Source organism: Balaenoptera acutorostrata, chromosome 7 (genome assembly GCF_949987535.1).
Source record: "Balaenoptera acutorostrata chromosome 7, mBalAcu1.1, whole genome shotgun sequence".
NCBI classification, from domain to species: domain Eukaryota; kingdom Metazoa; phylum Chordata; class Mammalia; order Artiodactyla; family Balaenopteridae; genus Balaenoptera; species Balaenoptera acutorostrata.
Genome location: NC_080070.1, coordinates 2,625,417 through 2,647,264, shown reverse-complemented (window position 1 = coordinate 2,647,264; position 21,848 = coordinate 2,625,417). Strand labels below are relative to the sequence as shown.

Below are 21,848 nucleotides of genomic sequence, written 5' to 3'. Positions count from 1 at the left end.
AGTACGAACTTGGACTCCGTAACACTTAGTATTTTCTACAAAGATTTTCTTCCTGCATATCACCTACAATCATCAAAATAAGGAAGTTAATTTTGCTATATAACTCCCATCTTATCTTCAGACTTCATCAATTTTTGCAACTTGTTCCAATAATATTCATTACAGTGAAATGATCCAGTTCAGAATCATGCATTGCATTCAGCTGTCATGTCTTTTTTTTCCTTCAGTCTGAAACAGTTCCTCAGTCTTTCCTTGACTTTCATAACTTTAACACTTTTGAAGACTAAAGGACAATTGTTTTGTAGTATGTCCCTCACTTTTTTGTCCTTACTTCTTCAGGATTAGGTTCAGTTACGTATCTGCGACAGGATTACCACATAAGTGATGCTGCTTCTTCCTATTGCATCCTTTCAGGTGGCACACAATTTTGATTTATCCCATTACTGAAAATGTGTACTATCATCAGTTTAGGTGGAGTTTTCTAGGCTCTTCCACCAGAAATTATTCTTTTCTACTAATACGCCAGCGCCCACGTGTACTGCTTGCAAATCTGGAATCATATGAAGTCATTGGACATCTCTGTGCCTTTGCTCAGCCTTCTCTTTCTACCTAAAACGACCCTTTTCTCTCCCCATAATCCCCACATTCGTTGTTTTGGAACCGTCTGCAGCTTGGGAGTACGTCAAGGCCTAACTACATTCACTCCCCCTCCCCCGCAAAGGCCAACAAGTCATAAGTCGTCTTCGGACGCCTTATCCTGAGTAGCCCTCACTCTTCTCCGTATCACTGTCTGGTCCCCTTTTTGTCACTCATTGGCATCTTGCTCTCCACCTTTGTCGCTGCTCGAACGCAAACTCTCGCGCACTCGTTCCACTCCGTCTGTCTCAGGGCCGCACCGGCTCAGCGCACCCGCCTCTGCCCGCAGTCCGCAGTGCGCATGCCCGGCACCTCCCGGCCCGCCCCAGGCGCGCTCGCTCTCCGCGTCGGTCCACCGCTCAGTTACTCCGCCCCCACCCCGCCCCGCACAGTCCGAACACAGAAACCAGGTTCAGGTCCCATTGCGAGGCGCGGGTCCGCCCCCTCCCACTTCCAGCGAGACTTTCGCCGGCCGTAAAGCGCGGCGCCAACTGCTGCAAAGCGCTTTGCGACAGAGCCCGGGGCCGAACTACAGCCGGCAGCCGCCCCCGCGTTAAACGTTAGGCTATCCGGAGCCGAGGAAGGCGGCCGCTCGCGTGTTTGACTTCCGCACTCGGCCTGCGTCCCCCGGAGGTGGCTCGGAGCCGCCGCGGCCAGGAGGGGAGGGCCCGCGCCGGCGCCTCCCGGCCGCCATCATCCCGGCGTGCACCGCGGCGGCGGGCCGAGCTGGCCGCCATGTTGCGATAGTTTGTTGTTTTCTTCCTGAGGAGGAGCAGGCTGGAGGGCCAGATACCCGTCGGCTGTGCAGCCCTCCGCCCCCAGGCACGGCCTGCTGCCCCCCGCGTGTCGTCCCCCGCCGCGCGTCTCCGGGCCCCGGCTGGCCCGGCAGCCCCCCCAGCTGGCTTGGTGGGGCGAGGCTGAAGGCCGGGCCCAGCGAGCACTATGGCGGCCGCCCTGGGAGCGGGCGGAGGAACCGGCGCTGGAGGTAAGTCAGCGGCCCCGCGAGGGAGGCGGCGGCGGGCGGCAGCGGGCCGCTCCCGGCCGTCGTTGTGCCCTAGTGTCCCTGCCTTCGCGGCGGTGAGGCGTCAGGCTCACCTGAGGCGGCGGGCGGCCTGCGCGGGGGGGGACAGCGCCCGCCCCCGGGCCTTTTGGGGGAGGGTCGCGGCCCAGGGCGGGTTGTCTTGTCGGGCTCGGGGTGGTTGGCAGCTCTGCACTAGACCTGGCTAAGACTCACCTACGTGAGGGGATGTGTTTGTGCGGCGTTTCGGAGAGCAAGGAGTCTGAAAAAATAATCTCCCCGGGCTGGTCTCATTTTCCCTGAACTCCTTAGTGGTCTGATACCGACCCCTTAGGGCTTCGTGATCAGCATCTTACAGAGATGGAAACGGGGCCGAAAAGGGTCAGGTACTGATGCAGTTCCTCTGGGTAGTTTCTCTTGTTTTCCGAGCGTAGATGAGCTTGATAGGGGACCTAACTCAAAACAGATTTCAGGTCAAGTCACTTTTTGGTTGCAATCACATTTTGTTGATTGAGGTTTTTTTTTTTAACGTGAGAAAAACACTTGAAAGTGACTTTTACGATTGTTCGAAAACTTTGGTAAAGGAGTCCCTTAACTGGTAAAGTATGAACAACAGCAGTGTTTGGGCTTAGTTCTCATTATTGAAAGGTCAAACCATCCTACTGCGTGTTCTTTAGGAATGCCTATTTATGAGTACATTGCAATAATCTTGTCTAGGTCTAAGTATTTTGGTCTAAGTATTGAAGCGCTCATATGGCGCAATGGAAAAACCCACAGAGACTAAATGCAAGAAATGTCACTTCTGGCAGTATGATTTGGTGTATGCCATTTTTCTGTCACGTGATTTTTTTTCTGAGGCTTTGTAGTTAAATTTTGAAAATACTTGGTTTACCTTCCTTACTTGGTTACTTTCTGGGGTTCAAAATCATGGTTCTGTATCATTTTCAAAGTGTAGTCTGGGAACTCCTGGGTCAGAACTGTTTCCATTGATAGTACTAGTGTCACTTGCATGTTTCGCTCTTTCACTAGAGCATAGTGGAGTTTTCCAAAGGCTGCGTGACACGTGAAGGCATCGTTGTACAGGTGGCCAATGGAATGTGTGCTTGCATAGCTTTTTGCGTTTCTCATTTTTAATTTCGAAAATAGCAAATGTCAGTGAACGTAATTCACATAAACAAAAGCTTTTTGGTGTCCTTAATAAATTTGAGTCCAGAAAGTTTTTGAGAATGGCTATTTTAGAGGATTAAGTAGGTTTTGTCCTTGATGATTTGGAGTTTTTCTTTCCATTTTGTCACAGGTGCCTGGTTTCCCATTGCTCTTAGACTAAAGCCAATCTCCTTACCAAGATTTGCGAGTTCTGCATGACTCGGTCCCCCAGCCTCCCCAAGCTCTTGGGTCAGCCTGCTGCCCTCTAGGAGGACTGCTCCTGCCCTCCCTCTGGCTCCTCATCCCCCAGGTCTCAGGCTCCTTGGGAGGCCTTCCTTGAGCATTCTTCTTTCTGTCTCAGATATGCCCATCTCGTGCTTGTGTGCCTCCCTCACCTAAATTCTGTGGCACCCTTCTTCCTTCAGAGCATTTATCTGAGTTTGTGATTTTATTTGGTTATTTATTTACTTTTGTAAAATCTCCCTTCCCCAGTAGCCTGTAAGCCCCTTGAGGACAGGAATGCTGCCTGTTTTACCTGCCGTGTATTCCAAGTTCCCGGCACGTAGTGTATGTTCAACAAATACTTGACAAATTAATGATTAAAGAATAAAATATTTTCTTTATGAATCCCTTTGCACCCTTTTCTGTGCATATGTAAGTTGCACATTTACAGCTGTGTGGCTTTTTATGGTATGAATGGAATCACGTAGTGCGCCCCAGTTTGTTCACTTAGTAGTAGGTCTTGGCGATCTCTCCTGTGTTAGTAGGTGAGAGTTACGTGGATCCACCGTTTATTGATTAACCATTTTTGTATTGATGGGCATTTCAGTTATATGTCCTTTTCCACTGCTGTGGAAAATTCTGCACTAAACGTCTACAGACACATCTTGGTGTGCTTAAGCAAATATTTCTGGAGGATTGATAACTCTAGAAGTGGAAATACGGTGTTGTAGGCTACATATATTAAAAACTTTTTTTGTGTGTGTGTTTCTTTGTTTTTCAGCCTTGTACGTGGGATCTTAGTTCCCCGATCAGGGATTGAACCGATCAGGGATTGAACCCGGGGCCACACCAGTGAAGGCCCGGAATCCTAACCACTAGGCCACCAGGGAACTACCCCTCCCACCCAAGTTTTTTTTAATTGAAGTGTAGTTGATTTACAAAGTTGTGTTAGTTTCAAGTGTACAGCAGAGTGATTCATTTATATATGTTTACACATATATATATTTTCTTTTTCAGTTTTTTTTTGGTCACTTGTTTTTCATAAATTTTTTTTGTAATGGTGTCTCCATGCCAAGAGTTCCTCTGTGCTTTTAATACTTTATGCTTCTTTGCTTTTTTATGTTTAGCTTTTATTGCATATGGAATTTTATTTTGGGTGTGGTGTGAATTTGGGGCTTCTAACAGTTCTAATATGATTTATTGAATTCTCTATCTTTTCCAGCTTTATGACATTAAATTCTCATTCATAGTTTTAAAAAATTACTGCTTCATGGTGTGTGACTATATATATTATAGCATGTTTTTCAGTAATTTCGATTAGCTCTGCATTTAAAAAAAAATAAACTTCAGAATCATCACATTTTATAAAGAATTCTGCTGAAATTCTTACTGGGATTGCATTGAGTTTATTAATATAACTTTGGGATGATGGATACTTTTACAATATGGGTTCTTTCGTTCAGCAGCAAGAATGTCTCGCTGTCAAGCTCTTTTTTGCCTGTCAGTCATCTGCCACATTTCTGAGTACCTGCTCTGTGCTGGGCACTGATCTAAGAGGTTGGGATACATAAATATTGGAATAGAAGAGATTGCAGATACGAAGAAAATTTTACTTAAGGTAAGTTCCATAGGAGAAGGGATCTCTGTCTCTTATGGAACGTACCTTAGTAAAATTTTCTTTATATAGTTTTCTTACATTTCTTGTTAGTTTTATTCCTAGATATTTTGTATTTGTTGTTGTTGTGGATGGTATACTTTTTCATCCTATTATATTCTGAAATTTGTTGCTGATCTACTATAGAAAAACTTTTTTTTTGGTTATTGTGTATAACTGGCTTATTGGGATCTTGTTTTAAGAGTTTGGTGCTTTAGATTTTCTAGTCAGACTGTCATATCTGCAGTTTCTTCTATTTCAGTATTTATGTCTCATTTCTTGTACTTCTCGTTCTAGAACCATTCCTTGTCAAGTTCTCCAGTATAATGTTGGGTAATAGGGGTGATGACAGGCATCTTTGTCTTGTCATCTTGTTATGAGTTTAATGAGTGTTCTTTTAATGTTTTACCAGTGAGTATGGTGTTTGCTGTAGTTTTCTGATAGTTGTTGTTTGTTTAGCTAAGAAAGTTTATTTTTTGAGTTGGGGTTTTAATTTTATCAAAGCCTTTTCTGCATCATTGAGGTGATCATGAGGCCCCTTCTTTAATATCTTACTGTGATGTATTGATAGATTTCCAATGCTGAATCAATCATGCAATCTTGGGTTCAAAACCTTCTGGTTCTGTAGGTCCTTTTCAGTGTTTTGTTGCTTTTCATTTTAGGATTTATCTGTGATCATAAGAGAGAGAGGCTTATTTATAGTTTTCTTCCTTTGTATTTGTGTGTGCACATGGTGCTATCCTGTTTTTTTTTTAAGATAGGCTGACTTCCTAGAATGACTTGTGAGATTTTCTGGACATTGTAAAAATCTCTTTATTAAATGTCAGAAGAGCTCTTGTCTGCAAAGCCATTTGGATCTGTTGCCTGTTTATTTTTCGGTTTCTTCTGATATTATTGGTCTATTTAGCTTTTTTAAATCCATGGGTCAATTTTGATAAATTTTTCTGGGAAAATTATTCTTTATGTTTATATTTTCAAATGAACACATAATAAAGGCTTCAGTTTCTTAAGAGTGGGTGTGTTGAAGGTAGGTAACTTTTTGAGACCCATGCATGTCTGAATAAATTCTTACTTTATTTTCATACTTGACTGATGATTTGGTAGGGTCTCGAACTCTAGATTTGACTTAGATTCATTTTCCTTAGATTTTTGGTGGTACTGCTGTGTTGTTCTCTGGCTTCCAGTTCTGCTCTTGAGAAGTCTGATGACATCCTGATTCCCTATCATTTGTATGTGACCTTTTTTTTCTTCCTGGAAGGTTTTAACAGTTCCTCCTTACTGTTATAACATTCATTAGCATAGGTCTTTTTCTGTTTCTTGTGCTGCATTTGGTGGATACTTTAGTCTGGAAATATGCATCCTTCAGTTCTGGGAAATTTTCTTACAGTACTGTTTTTCTCCTTTCATTTCCTCTGTTCTCACTTTCTGAAATTCTTATTATTGGATTTTGATGCTTCATTTATATACACAAGATAAGCATGATGAGGCAGTTCATTAGGATTCTTTTGGAAGGATAGATACTTTGGTAGTTCACAGAGTCAGATAAAGTAGTTGGACAACTAAGACTGCAGAACAACAGAAGTCAGGGTGGTGTGGGCCTTGGGCGGGCTTGCAGCTGCTGATGGGGCTTGCTCCAGCTCGGCTCTGTGGCTGCCACTTCCTCTTCAGTTACTTTTCTTACAGACACAGGAATTTTGTTCCTGTTTGGCCAGGTGCTGTTCATCTTTAGCTGATTTAGCTACAGCAAAATGTGGGTCCACTGTTCTACATCTTTTGATATTTTTATGTTTTTTTGAAAGAAGCTGTAACTCTGGTACTTATATATAATTATATTTTTAAAATGTTGGCAACCAAGTTGATTAAAAAAAGACAACATAATTCAAAGAGAGTGTGTGTCTTCTAGGCCACCAGATTGCAACCTGTGCTTTAGAGTGATTCTGCCTTCATGATTTTGTAGGTTCCATGAATTAGTGATCTTCCTACCTAAACATTGAGGAAGTTATGGTTACCCTTTAGTATTTTTACATAGGAAATCAGAGGGTTTGTTACTGCAGTTGCTTCCTGAATAAATTCAAGAGCGTTGTACTTCGTGTTTGGTAGACCAGAGTTTAAATCTGATTTTGCTCTTTACTAACTTAGATTAGTCTTACTTTTCACATCTGTAGAAGGAGAATTTGGGGATGGATTAAATGAGAAGACAAATATAAAAATGCTAGCTTGCTGAAGTAAAATGAAGCCTCTCTTCAGCTCTTCAGTAGTGCTAGGCTTATTTGAGCTTTATCAGTCTTGTTTTAGTTAGGACAGAGGCCATGCTTTGCCTTCCAAGTGTGAAGGGTTTTAACACAGGATTTAGAGGCTTGTACAATCCTTGGAAAGGCTGGGGATGTGATGGTCAGGAAAACTTAGTCTGGTTATCTGATACTGATGGTCAGGAGCTTGCCCAGAAGCCGTTGTAACTGAAGACTATTGCGGAAGCTCCAGTGGACTGTCTGAAGTCTGCAGCACTGGAGGTGTTGACTTCTGATGGTATTGAGTCTCAAGAAGCCCCCACTGACCGTCACAGCTCCTGCAAGCCCGGATGCCACACATGGTTTTCAAGAGCACATTCTGACCTCTGCGAACCTCATATCTGCAGTGTGTGTGTCCGTCTGTCATCTGTCCTGCCTCTGCCTCATCAGAGTAACTGATGATAATTGTGACTCAAAGCTCCTGTGACTGCCTTACCTTGCATACTCTAACTCAAAACCACACAGGGAAGGAGGCTCTGGGAAGTCTATTCCTCCCATTCTCTGCACCATTGCGTAGAGCGGAGGGGACCACAGTCTCAGCAGAGCTGTTACTTCTGTCTGTGGAAGGAAAGACAGATGGGTGGAAGGACTTTCTCCCTTTCTTTGACATTTCTTCCCGGACACTTCACCAATTTAGCAACTAATCTTTAGCAATTGAGAAGGTTTCCCTTTTTAAAAAGAAGGTGTGGATTCTTGGGAAAAGAAATGGGGTGTCATTTCCTCTAGATTCTAAGTCATGATGGGAACATTCAGTTGGCTGAGCTCAGACTACTTGTCCTCTCCCAGCCTGCCCGGGCCAGCAGAGAACTCAAGGGCCTAGCTTTTATGGCTTCTGTAATTGGGAGGCAGAGCCCTGCCCTGTCTTCCTTCAGGACTCATACTGTGATTAATTTCCAACACAGGAAGAGGAAATTCAGTTGTAAGACCCGCAAACAAATTGTCAGTGTGCACTGCACTTCATAAGCGAAATACAAAGTTCACTTCAGGGAAACCTCTCCAGGGTCCCATGAAAGTAAGAGAGTTTTAGAACAAGACTACAAATAGTTTTTCAAGTACATGATGTAGGGGTGCTTTCTGAAAATTTTGCTTGGTTACTCAAAATTTGATAGTTATACTGTAGGGCAAAGATGCTCACTTTGAATGTTCTTAAATATTAGTCCAATTCCTTTCTCTAGTTGCTGTTTAAATAAAGGGTCTGGATTTCCTCACTTATAAAATATGGAATTTTGACTCTGTTAGTGATTTAGAATATGAGCATGTATACATGAGAATGGTGTTGAGGCGAAAGAAGGAAGGTTAGAACCTTTGGACTAGAGCAAAGATTGGCAAACTTCGTAAAGGGCCAAATGGTAAATATTTTAGGCTCTGCAGATCACAGGGCTTCTCTTGCAATCTTCTGCTGTGCCTTGTAGCTTGAAAGACCTATAGAGAATATGTAACTGAATTAGCATACAGTGTTCCAATAAAAGCTTATTTCTATACATCAGGCAGTAGCCAAATCTGGACAAAAAGAGGTGGCAGACCCTACGTGGCCTGTGGACTGTAGTTTGCTGACCCTTGGACTAGACAGTTGCTAGAGCCCTGTTCCAAGCTAATATTCTATAAAATTTCTAATCTAAGCTGCAGGTTCCTGGAAAGGATGAGGAAATAAGAATGATAAGTAAAAGAGTTGTGTTCGTTATAGATATCTAATTGCTGTGTAATTGAATATTGTAAAAATTCCAGTAGCTGTTTTTAAGTCTTGCTGATGAGGAAAGTTGATTCCCTTAATATAGCATGTCTGGTATAATGTTTAGCCTTAGAAGGAGAGTTTCTAGGTAAAGGCATTGACCACTCTTGTCCTGCTGAGTTAATCTTCCCCTTGGTCTTCAGGGATGCGCTCTTTTTCCTTTAAAACTCTGGATTAGTGTGGACATGTTTTGTTCTCTTGGTTCTGCTCAGTATGACAGATATAAACTAGAACTTTAAAAAAAAAGGATTTGTTTATATTCTAAAGGAGAACAGAAGGGGAGTGATGCAGAAAATGTAAGAAGAGTAAAAATAGGCATACAGAGTTCTTGTCTTAGTTTATTTCTTAGGATTTTGAGTTAGAGTTCTTTTCATACCCATTTTTACATTCCATATTCCAGGTGGAAAGAAAGTATGTTTTTGTTTTCTGCTTTATCAGGTGTGGTTTTTCCTTTGCTTAATGTGGTTTTGTCCAAGCACAAGGTTACCCACATTTACAACCTTTCGTGTCTCCTTTTGGGAATTCTAGTTATTTTCCACTTCCTTTAGGTATTTAGTTTCTCTCGGCAGTGTTTCACAGTTCTTAATTAATAGGTCTTTCACAGATTTTATTATGGTTATCCCTAGTATGTATTTCATATTTTTATGCTAGTGCAAAGATTTGTTTTTTAATTTCCAACTGCTCATGCCTTGTATGTAGAAAAACTATTGTTTTTTTAATATTGTTCTTATATTCTGCGACCTTATTTCATTCACTGAATAGTTTCAGTACCTTTTTTTCATAGATTCCATATGATTTTCTACATAGTTGATCATGTTTGCTGTGAATAATGACAGTTTTACTTCTTCCTTTTCTATCTGAATTCCTTTTACTTCTTTTTCTTGTCTGGTTGCACTAGGTAGAACTTCCATTACAGTGCCGAATTGCAGTGTAATGGAAGCCACAATCCCAGTCTTGTTCCTGATTCCAGATGAAAGCACTGAGTCTTTGCCTTTACCTGTGATGTTTGTTATAGGTTATTCTTACAGATGCCCTTTGATCAGGTTAGGGAAATACTATTCTATACTTAAATTTGATGAGAGTTTGTATAAGGAATGTGGATATTGGGTTTTGTAAAAAAAATAAATTTATTTATGTATTTATTTTTGGCTGCGTTGGGTCTTGGTTGCTGCACGCGGGCTTTCTCTGGTTGCGGTGAGCGGGGGCTACTCTTCGTTGCGGTGTGCGGGCTTCTCATTGTGGTGGCTTCTCTTGTTGCAGAGCACGGGCTCTAGGCACGTGGGCTTCAGTAGTTGTGGCTCGCGGGCTCTAGAGCGCAGGCTCAGTAGTTGTGGCGCACGGGCTTAGTTGCTCCGCGGCATGTGGGATCTTCCCGGACCAGGTCTTGAACCCATGTCCCCTGCGTTGGCAGATGGATTCTTAACCACTGTGCCACCAGGGAAATCCTGGGTATTGGGTTTTGATTAATGCTTTTTCTCCTTATATTGAGATGATAATTTGGTTTTCTACTTTTAGTGTGTTATTATGACACATTACATTGATTTTTAAAAAGTATTGATTTTTGGATGTTAAACGAACCGTTCATTCCAGGGATAAACCCATGAGGTCATGATGTGTATTATCCTTTTAATGTATTATTGAGTCCTATATGCTAATTTTTTAAAAATAATTTTTGCATGTATGTTCATGAGGAATAATCGTCAAATTTTTTTTTCTTTTAATATCTTTGTCTAGTTTTATAGTGGCCTCAGAATGAATTTGATAGTGTTTTACTAGTGTTTCATGTATCTCTGCTGTAATCTTTTTTTTTTAATGGACACAGTTCTCTCTCTTTTTTTTTTTTTTAAATTAAATGAGGTTAAGGATTTTTTTTTAAGACAATCAGATGTTTATTTATTTATTTATTTATTTTTTTATGGCTGTGTTGGGTCTTCCTTCCTGTGCGAGGGCTTTCTCTAGCTGTGGCAAGCGTGGGCCACTCTTCATCGCGGTGCGCAGGCCCCCCCACCATCGCGGCCTCTCCTGTTTCAGAGCACAGGCTCCAGACGCGCAGGCTCAGTAGTTGTGGCTCACAGGCCCAGTTGCTCCGCGGCATGTGGGATCTTCCCAGACCAGGGCTCGAACCCGTGTCCCCTGAATTGGCAGGCAGATTCCCAACCACTGCACCACCAGGAAAGCCCAGTTTTCTCTTTTAAATACTTGTTTCATTTTTTATTATTTGTTTATTTTTGCTGCACCGGGTCTTAGTTGTGGCATGCAGGCCTCTTTTTTTTTTAATAAATAAATTGATTGATTGATTGATTGCTGTGTTGGGTCTTAGTTGCTGCGCACAGGCTTTCTCTAGTTGCAGTGAGCGTGGGCTACTCTTCATCGCGGCCCACGGGCTTCTCATTGTGGTGGCTTCTCTTGGTGCGGAGCACGGGCTCTAGGTGCAGGGGCTTCAGTAGTTGTGGCATGCGGACTCAGTAGTTGTGGCTCGTGAGCTCATTAGTTGTGGTGCGCAGGCTTAGTTGCTCCGTGGAGTGTGGGATCTTCCCGGACCAGGTCTTGAACCCGTGTCCCCTGCATTGGCAGGTGGATTCTTAACCACCGTGCCACCAGGGAAATCCACACGTGGGCTTCTTAGTTGCCACACTTGGACTTCTTAGTTGTGGCATGCGGACTCTTAGTTGTGGCATACATGTGGGATCTGGTCCCCAGACCAGGGATCGAACCCGGGCCTCCTGCGTTGGGAGCGTGGAGTCTTACCCACTGGATCACAAGGGAAGTCCCTCTGCTCTAATCTTTATCATTTACTTCCTTTTGCTATGTTTTGGTTTAATTTCCTTTTCTTTCTCCAGTTCCTCAAGATTTAAATTAAGGTTGTTGATTTGGGATCTTTCTTCTTTGTTAGTGTAGACAATTATAGCCAAAAATTTTTCTCCAAGTACTGCTTTTGCTGCATCCCATAAACTTTGGTATGTTGTATTTTTGTGTTCATTTTTCTCAAAGTATGTTCTTATTTCCCTGTTTCTTATTTCTTCTTTGATCTGTTGGTTGATGAAGTGTATTGGTTAATTTTCATGTATTTGTGAATATTTCAGTTTTCCTTCTATTTATTTCTAGTTTTATTATACAGTTGACCCTTGAACAATGCAGGGGTCAACTGCAACACTCTATGCAGTTGAAAATCCACGCATAACTTTGCAGCCGGCTCTCCGTATCCATGGTTCTGCATCTGTGGATTCAACCAATCACGGATTGTGTAGTACTGTAGTACATATTTATTAAAAAAAAAAATACACACATAAGTGAAACCTATGCAGTTCAATCCAGTGTTGTTCAAGGGTCAACCATTTTTTAGTCAGGTTTGTATGCTTTGTATGATTTTGACCTTCTGAAACTATTAAGAATTGTTTTATGGCCTAACATATATCCCAGAGAATGTTCCATGTACACCTGAGAAGAATGTATATTCTGCTGCTGAGTTGAGTGTCCTGTATTTATCTGTTAGGTCTAATATCCAGTATAATTTCATCTTTTTAAAAAAACGATAGTACTGTACCATTTATTTTTAAAACGAGCTTTGCAAAGTCTTAAATTTCTATTTTACTTCCAAATACTCTCATCTTAACTTGATTATGTCTGCAGAGACCCTGTTTCTAAATAAGGTCACATTCATAGGTGGGGGAATGGGGAGGTAGGACTTAAACGTGTCATTTTGGGGCACACAGTTCAATCAACTACAGAGTCAGTTAGCAACGAATTTCTTCTGTTTTTGTTTAGCTGTGAATGTCTTTTTTTCACCTTTATTTTGATAGTTTTGCTGGATATAGAATTCTTTGAGCACTTGGTATATGCCTCTGACCTCCATTGTTTCTGATGAGAATTAGTTGTTAATCTTATCGCATTTGTAAGTGCTGAGTTGTTTTTCTCTTGCTGCTGCTGAGGTTTTCTTCTTGTCTCTGAAACATTTTGACTATGATGTGTGTATTTGTAGATCTCTGTGTTTAGTTTACTTGGAGTTTGTTGAACTTTTTGAATGTGTAGATTAATATTTACAAATAAATTTGAGAAGTTTTCAGCTATTATTTTTCCAGATATTTCTCCCTGCTTCTATTTCTCTTTTTCTCCTATTACACATATATTGGTGTGCTTAATGGTATCTCACGTTTCTCTGAAGCTATGTTCATTTTTCCTTTCTGTTTTTTGGATTGGATAATCTCTGTTGATCTGTTTTCGAGTTTACCAGTTCTTTTTTTTTTGCCAGTTCAAATCTGTTGTTGAGCCCCTCTAGTGAATTTTTCATTTTAGTTATTTTTCAATTATAGAATTTTTTTGTTTCTTTTTTATAATTACTGTTTATTCATACTGTTTATTTGGTGCAACATTGTCATCATACCTTCCTTTAGTTCTTTAATCATGGTTTCATTTAGTTATTTGAGCATACTTATAATGGCCTATTTGTCTGTTAAAGCTGACATTCATGGTGTGTGGGATCTTAGTTCCCTTACCAGGGATCAGACCCGTGCCCCCTGCATTGGAAGTGCAGATTCTTGACCTCTGGACTGCCTGGGAAGTCCCTCACAGGCAGTTTCTGTTGCCTGCCTTTTTTCTGATGGGTTATGGGTTGTACTTTCCTGTTTCTTTGCATGTCTTGTAATTTCTTGTTGGAAGTTGGACATTTTAGATAATATTTTGTGTCATGGCTGAATGCTGGTCTTCCCACTTCTCCACCCCAGGCCTGTTTTTACTTGCTTGTTTACTTGTTTGGTGACCAGCTAGGTTTTAAGTGAAGTCCGTTCCCACCTGACACCCCACTCTGGGCAGTGTGAAGCTTCTGATGTCACTCCTCAAGGGGGCCACAGCCTTGGGCATGCCCACAGTCACCCTGGGATGGTGGTGCTTTGGCTGGGCTCCTTCTGTCTTTTTCTCTGACCACACCTTCCACAGTGCCTGGGCCATAATTTCCTTCACAGACTGGCCAGTCAAATTCAGGCTCCTTTCATTGGATAGTGTCTGAGGTCAGTGACTGAGATCTGTTATAAGTAAGTGAGGACACTGGTCCCTGTCTCCTCATTTCTCTCTGGTCCACTAGGCATCCTGCAGTTCAGTCATTATCTCCAGTGACTCTTATCTTTCTAATAATCTCTCTCCAAAACCTTCACTGTTTGTGAGAGCACCTTTCGCTTAGGACTTTTTTTGTACTCTGTTCATAAGGAAGTTAGCTTCTCTGAGAGAGTTTTGGAGCTCTGTTGTTACAAGGTTTGCTTTGCCCCTTGGGCTGCCTCTGAGCCCCAGTTCTTGTGCTGTGGGTGGGGACAGTGATGCACTTGTCTCTTGGGTGACACCCTTGCTCTAGGAGCTGAGTGCCTGGGTGGCAGCAGGGTGGGGGGCGGGTGCTGGCAGTAGCCCTGGATCTGCTTGCTTACCTCTCGGTATGAAACCCCCACCTCGTGAGCTGGGGCAGGGGTGATCTGGGCGCCGGTGGCGTCTGTACCACACTTGGGGCCTGGGTGAAAGAAGGGACCCCCCCCCCCCCCCCCGCTCACGCCCGGGAGTTAAACTCAGCGCCAGGCAGGTTGCGTAGGGGGAGGAATGCGGAGGTCTGTGTTCTTGGCTGCACTGGTCTAGAGTGGATGGAGTTGGTGCCTCACTGAGCTGCGAGGGGGAGGAGTGAGTGCGTTCTGGTTCAGAAACCACAGAATCCTGTAGCCGTTCTTACCAGATTTGAGTAGGTTTCTTGGATGAGTGTTTTCCATTTAATGTATGCATTTAGAATCAATTCCAGAGACATTAAATAGTCATTTCATTAAAAATAATTTTCACCAGTTTCACAGAGAGTGGGTTGGTGGAGCTCCTCCTGATGTCATACTGGAAGCAGAATTCCCCAAGGATGCTAATTCTTTAATATCTCTCATTCTTCTTCTTTTTTTTTTAAAGCACCTATTCTGTTTGGTAGTGTATGGTAGGAATTGATGTATTACTTTGCTAGAACTTTATTGGTTAATTTCTAGCCCCAGGCTGGAAAAATTCCTGGGGTTTTATGTTTATAGCATCTGGCTCCCCTAGGTAGACTCTCTGGGGAGACATATGCTGCTGCTTCTCAAGCCTCTTTGCTTGCATGTGTTCTCAGATGAAAAACTTAAATTCCAATTCTTTTATTTTCCTAATAATAAAAATAAATTTGAAAATGAGGTAGGAGATGTCGTGTATATGTGAAATATACACTGAGTATGGAAAAAAATGTAAAATATCTTAATCTTTTCTGTATCGAGTACATGTTAATAATGATGTTTTTGATACACTAGGTTAAAATGTTGTCAACATTTAACCTGTTTAAATTTCGTCTTTATTTAAAAATTTTTTTAAGTTCTTTTTTTAAAAATTGAAGTATAGTTGATTTACAATATTCTGTTAGTTTCAGGTGTACAACAAAGTGATTTAGTTATTTTTTTTTCAGGTTATATTCCATTATAGATTATTATAAGGTATTGAATATAATTCCCTGTGCTGTACAGTAAATCCTTTTTGCTTATCTATGGTAGTTTGTGTTTATTAATCCTGTACTCTTAATTTGTCCCTCCCTCCCTCCGTCGCTGTCCCCTTTGGTAATCATAAGTTTGTTTTCTATGTCTGGTTCTTTTTACTTTTTAAAATGTGAACACTAGTAAAATTTAAAATTATGTAGCTTGTATTGTATTTCTATTGTTTGTTAATTCTCTACATTATCTCTACTGCCCTTAAATAGGGTGTTTTCCATGATTAATTTGGAAAAATGTAAAAATTTCAAAAAGTATTAGAAAAGTCTCTTTAATTTTTGCAAAGTCAGCTATTTTCCCCTTTTATATAGTTGTAGTAAAAAATATGTACTCAAAAACCATTGTTTTATAAAGAGAAGTTTTACTTAAATTTATGATTTAAAAAAAACTATTCTGTCAGTTTTCATGCCTAATAGTGTTTAGTAAGTTGATTTTCTTTAGATAGATATGTGCTTTAAAATTTTTTAATTGTTGAAAACGGCTAAAGCATTTATAATTGGTGTATATGAAATTTTAGTATTTTAAAACGTCGTGTCAGGAATCCTTAAATGAAACAAGTTGTTTCAGTATTTGAATGTGTGTCTGTTTTAATTTAGTAAGACTGACTTTCGTGGCCTCTCGCTCACAGATGATGACTTTGACCAGTTTGATAAGCCTGGTGCAGAGCGGTCCTGGCGGAGAAGAGCTGCAGACGAGGACTGGGACAGGTGCGGAAACCCCTTGTTATGTGCAGGGTCCATGCTGATTTATCTCCTGTCGCTAGGGCACACAGAGATCTTTACTGAAGGCAGTGTGTTAGCTGCTGATGCTCTTTCCTGGGTAGGCTGGTCCTTACTGGGCGAAAGTAGGGCAGGGACGAGCACTCCAGGTGGAAGGCTTTGTAGTGGGCTTCTACCCCAGGCCTGTGCTGTCTCAGGGCTGCCAGTGGAGCACTGGGGGTCTTATCTCTCTGTTTTTATACAGTGATGGTACTGACTTGGTGGGCACCCAGAGCTATTGTTGGAGTAATTGTACGCCTACAACAACAATAGCAACAGAATTCCTCCACATCCTACATAATATTTGGCTAGACGTTAACATTTTTGCTATTTTAATTTGTGTAAAATGGTATCTCGTAGTTTAAATTTGTATTGCTCTGATAACTAGTGAAGATGGAAATCTCCCTTTAGGAATACACACACACACACACACACACACACACTCTCTCTCTCTCCCTCTCTCTCTCTCTCTCTCTCTCTCTCTCTCTCTATTAAAAATGTCGACAGTTATGATAGATGTCAGTTCCGTGTAGTGATTACTTCTGGGAAGGCGCTCTAGTAGGGGTTAGAGGGATGTGCACTGGAGAAGCGCACAGAGGCCTTCATTTGAGCTGGGGGAGTTCTCAATTGATGACTACGCGTTACGTATTTCTTACCGTCTTAAATACTGTGTTGAAAATGTGAACATTACCTTGGAGTTGCAGTCAGAAAGTTTGATAATGAAGGTCAATAAACCTGGATAAGGAACAACAATGATATATACTGCTGTGAGAAGAGTACCTGGTTGCCGTTTGAAAACTGTGATGTCCCAGAAGTTTTACTGAAAAATCTACATTAAAAACTATGTAATTCTTTTAGTCTACATAAAGTTGATTACCCTCAATGACTCTTAAGGTAGTCCATAAAAAAGTGAGAGCTTAGAGCAAAGTTTTCTATATAAGCAGTGGTCCTATTGGGAAGTACTGATAACTAGTTTTATTTAAAAGACTATGATGGGGAGCTGAGTAAAGTCTTGTGTATTTTCATAGTTTACTCATCATTTGGACTTTCTGTTCTGTTAGTCATCTGGTAGTATTTATGTCTGTTTTTCGTTTGGGTTGCTTGTCTTTTCCTTATGGATTTTAGGGATTCTTTATACTTTTTGAAATTTGTTTTTTGCGCTTAGAGATATCTCCTTCCAGTCTGTGGCATGTATTGTCTTAAACTTAATAGTCTTCAAGTAGATTTTTATAAATAATATCATTATAATCTTTTCCTGTATGGTTTTTGTTTATTTTTTTAAATTAAAATATGAAAAATGTGTTTGGAAATCATTTTCAGACTTATGGGAAAGTTGCAAGAATAACCCCAAAATTCTTACAAGCCCTTCTCTCAGACTCACGGTTGGTTTTTGTCATATTCATGTTATTCTCTCCCTCTTTACACGCTCACATACACACACATAGAACATTTTTCTTTCCTGTACCATTTGACAGTAGTTTGCAGTAGTTTGTATCATGCCATTTTCTTCTGAATCTACATTGGTTATCCAAGGTTTGTCAGTTGTCCCAGTAATGTGCTTTCTAGCCAAAAATGAGTTTCTTTTCCTCCTCTTTGTTTCTTCATCTGGAAGAATTCTGTCTTTAAAGACTTCTGTAAAGGCTTCTGTAAAGCCTCTGTCTTTAATGACTTTTGACATTTTTGAAGAGGACACACTGTTTATCTTGTAGCAGCCCTCAAGTGTGGCTTTGCTAGTGTCTCCTCAAGCCTAGATTCAGGTTGTGCATTTGGTAAGGAGCACTCTTTGGTGACACCGTGGCCTTCCTGAGGGTACCTCTCCAGGAGACATGTGATGTCAGTCAAGCTGCTTTCTGCCTTTTGTCCTCAAGAAATTCTTCCCTACCCTGTATTCTGTATGTTCCTATGAAAGTTTTAAAGTGTTTTTTGGTCTCCGTCCCTCCCTCCCTCCCTCCCTCCCTCCTTTTCTTCCTTCGTTCCTTCCTTCCTCCTGAAATTGATTAAATTGATTGATTTTTTTTTTTTTTTTTAACTTACTGAGAATTTCAAGTGTATATGAGAATAGTACAGTGCAGGCAATATACCATCCTTCAGCTTCAACGGTGTCAGTAGGAAGCACTCTTCTTTTATCTGTGATCTCTGTAACCCTCCTCACATCACAGACATAATTTCATCTGAAAATATATCAGATTGTATCTCTCTAAAAAATAAAGGATTTATAAATATAGGCATAATAGAGTTATATCTAAAAAGAAGTCCCTTAATGGGAATGTCTTATTAATGTTCACATTTTCCTGATTGTCTCATGTATATATAAGTATATTACAAATACACACACATATAGTGTGGATATGTGTCTGTGTGTTCTTTTATAGTTTGACTTGGAGTCCAAATAAGATCCATATTTCATAATTGATTGGTAGGTCTTTTAAGTATTGTTTCATCTGTAAGTTCTCTCCACAGTTTTTGTTAGTTCCCTGAAGTTTTTGTTGAAGAAACAAGGGGTTTATCTTGGAGAATTTCTACTTTTGGTGATTGCATCTCCTGGAGTGTTTTTAGTATGTTCCTTCATCTCTTGCATTTTCTGTAAATTCATAGTTAGATCTGGAGGTTGATCAGATCCAGGTTTGAATTTGGGCAGGAGTAGGGGCTCTGCAGTGTCTCAGTTGGTGGTATGTTCCTCCATCGGGAGCTTCACAATGTCTTGTTAACTTTTTGTGGGGTTACCAGCCATTAGATAATGCAAGTGGTGATATTCTCATTCTGTCATTCCTTCTTTTTCTGTTAGTTGTGGTAATTCTGTAAACTACTTGGTTCTTCTGAGGTACAGAATAAGTGCTTGATTCTTTACTTTTATTTGCCAGTTTTCAAAATAATGGGTCAGTTCCTTAGCATCCTCCAGAGGTGAGTTCTATTTTTGAATCATTTCAAATGCATAGATTTAAATACTGCATGTGTTTTTTTAATCCATTGTAGTTACTATTCTTATTAATGTTTGAATTGTCCCAGTATTTGTTCAGTGGGAATTTATTTTGGTTGTCGTGACATTTGTTGGTCTTCTGCTATGATGGAATTGGGTTTTGTTTGCAGTGAGACAGGGCTCTAGTTTTTCTTGTTCTTTCCAGTGTGACTAGCATTTGTCCCAGTGTCCTCTCTTCACCTCTTCCATGTACTGCATGGTAGAGGAGAAGTTTGAAAGTTTAGGAGAAGAGTGAGTCAGAAAATGTATCAGTGTACGTCCCGGTAGGAAAGAGCATGTTGAGGAGGTCTCCACTGAAGGTCATTTGATGACAGGGACGTTGACAGGGCCGGGCTAAAGAAGCAGCTGTGGCACTGGGGGAGCAGCAGCAGGCCCGCGGGGGAGGGGTGTCCGAGGGCCCAGCCAGGGCTGCGCTTGTGTGGGGGGTGGAACTGGAGCTGAGCAGGTGGGGGGGGCATCTCTCCCCCTGCTTTGTGACATTCCGTTGGGACCTCCCATGGCCGAGCCCATCCAGAAGAAAGGCCGGGGGAACCGGAGAGCCCGTGGGAGCCGTTCCCGGAGACCCTCTCCAGGGCCTGGAGCCGGCAGGGACCAGACGAGGGTGGCCTGGAGTGGGGAGGCATAGAGACGATGAACTCATGTGCAGTCTTTGTTGTCACTTAGATTTCTCATTTTGAAAGGCTGCAGCCAGGTGACTGCCTGCAAAATACCTGTTTCCCGAAAAAGTCTTTTAGTATAATTCTGTTTGTTAGTAAAAATGTACTTGCTCCCTAAGAGCTGGTTGTCTCTCATCTTTGATAAGAAATACCTGCCAAAGAGGTTGTTCTTCCTCCAGTAGTGTTTACTGGTGAAATCTTGTGGGAGCTCTGCCATTGAATGCAGGAAGCCTCCTCATCCTTTTGGTACTCCTGTCACTTCCTAACAGTTACCGTATTGTCCACGAGCATTACTGCTCACCCCTTTGAAAGGACTCGATTTGGACCATTCAGTCCCATTCATTGTTGTTTTTGGTGACCCTTGCTGTAATTTCGGTAGTGTTTCGTATTTTACAAGTTTCTTCCCTTTTGTGTACCTCTTTGTAAGGATCCAACTTTATGATAACAATAGAGAACTAACTACATTTAACTTTTGTGGGGTGTGTGCATCGTAGTTAGTATTTGGACTCTGGAGCCAGACTTTTCAACTCATCTACTGGTTTCTGACTTGGAGGCAGGGTGACCTTGGGCCAGTTCTTTAACATCTCGGCCTCTTTGTTTTCACGTTGAAAAAAATGGAGAATGATGTAGGTGTCTGGTTGCTGGGGTTGTGTTATGTCAACAAAAGAGCGAGTATGTGTGAAACGCGTGGAGTGATTCTTGGCATGTCGCACACTGAATGGGCGTTAGTGATTTCTTGAGCTATAATTTATGCATATTGTAGTCGCGTGCACTTAATCCTTCCGTCTCCCGTCTTGCTTTCTTATTTCATGCTATTATTGCCTTTGTTAGTCATGGAAACAACTGTTCTCCACCTCTGTACACTCCACTCGTTTACAACTGGTAAAGTTTTCATTTATCTTCTTTTAAAAAATGCTTTTGTTTAGAAAATATAGGTGGCAGTCCAAGACTGATTTCTTATTTCCATATATTTGTCGGCAACAAATACGTTCTAGATTTTTGCTTGTATGATTACCAGCACCTGTTCATATTATGGTTTTAAGAGCTCTCCTCAGTTAGTTTCCCCTGGGCAAATGGTATTACCTTCCCTTTTCAGTTACTTAGAGGGATGCTCCAGAGGGGTGCTTGTATTTTTGGGGGGTAATCTAGAATCACATTCTCAAATGCGCTTATTGTAAATATTGTGACTAGAAAGCATTTTTTCCTCGTCCATGGAAAATGATTGTAACACTGAAGATACAAAAATTGTATCTGAAAGATGATTAGATGATTTGTGAATTGAAAATGTTGGAATAAGTTATACATTAGTCTCTAGTAACCGTTTTACTTGTACAGGTCCATGAAAGATTTTTTTCCATGAGCTAAGTTCTTGTCCTGAATCTGTCTCTGCTGTGTGACCTTGGGCAAATCATTTAATCTTGTCCTTATTTTCTCTATCTATAAAATGATGGTATACGATTTATGTAGGGTAACATAAGATAATGAAAGAGGTATTCAGTGCATGAATGAAATGACTTGTTGAGTTGTTTCTGGTTCTAAAAGGTAGTATATAGAATTTCTGTTGTAACTTCATATGTGCATTCCAGGATATTCTGGCATTCTGCACAGTAAACATGGGTTTTGGGTAAAATAGCACTCAACTTATAGAACTTATAGATATTTGTAACCAGAGCCGTTATTTAAAAAGTAGCAAATCATAATAAGAACATTGGTGCAGTTAAATCTCCATTGGCATTTGTACCTAGAATCATAGTCTAATTGCGTTTCCTCCTTCTAGATGTTGGTCCTTAGTCATTTGCTTTTAAAAGACTTAATTTAGTGGTAGCCATCTTCATCAGTTAGAGGAACATACAGTGGGAAATGTCTTCAGATTTTTCATCTGGTAAGGATTTCTATTTTAATTATGAGAAAAACTCCTTCTGATTGCTTCAGAACATAAACATGCTGACAAAAAAATTGCGGACAGCTGACATGACTCCCATGTTATAAAGATAATTCTCTTAGTTATGATTTACTTGAATGTCCTTATCAGCATTGACTTTTCATTTTTAAACTTTTTCAGTTTTCGCAGTTTGAGTGTTAAATGGTCTTTCAATGATTTTGGTTTTTAGTTTTCCTAGTTAATGACGTTGGGCATCTATCTTTTCCTATTTCATCGTAGGTAAGAGAAAGCATAGATATTGTATTAAATAGTTTCTTCTTTTGCTCATTAATGAACAAGTCCAGAGAAATTAAGATCTCAT

General features: G+C 40.9%; 1 protein-coding gene across 8 annotated transcripts in view; it reads left to right on the top strand.

The window, feature by feature from the left end:
* The first annotated feature begins 1,076 nt into the window (after positions 1-1,076).
* Positions 1,077-21,848, top strand: part of RBM33 (RNA binding motif protein 33) — a 114,419-nt gene continuing 93,647 nt past the window's right edge. For 2 of the 8 annotated variants that reach the window (XM_057549615.1, XM_057549612.1), the window contains exons 1-2: positions 1,077-1,621; positions 15,843-15,921. In XM_057549615.1, coding sequence (XP_057405598.1) covers positions 1,579-1,621; positions 15,843-15,921 — 122 coding nt within the window. In that variant the 5' untranslated portion in view covers positions 1,077-1,578. The remainder of the gene's footprint in view (positions 1,622-15,842; positions 15,922-21,848) is intronic. The other 6 variants (XM_057549611.1, XM_057549610.1, XM_057549618.1 and 3 more) reach the window with 4 other exon arrangements.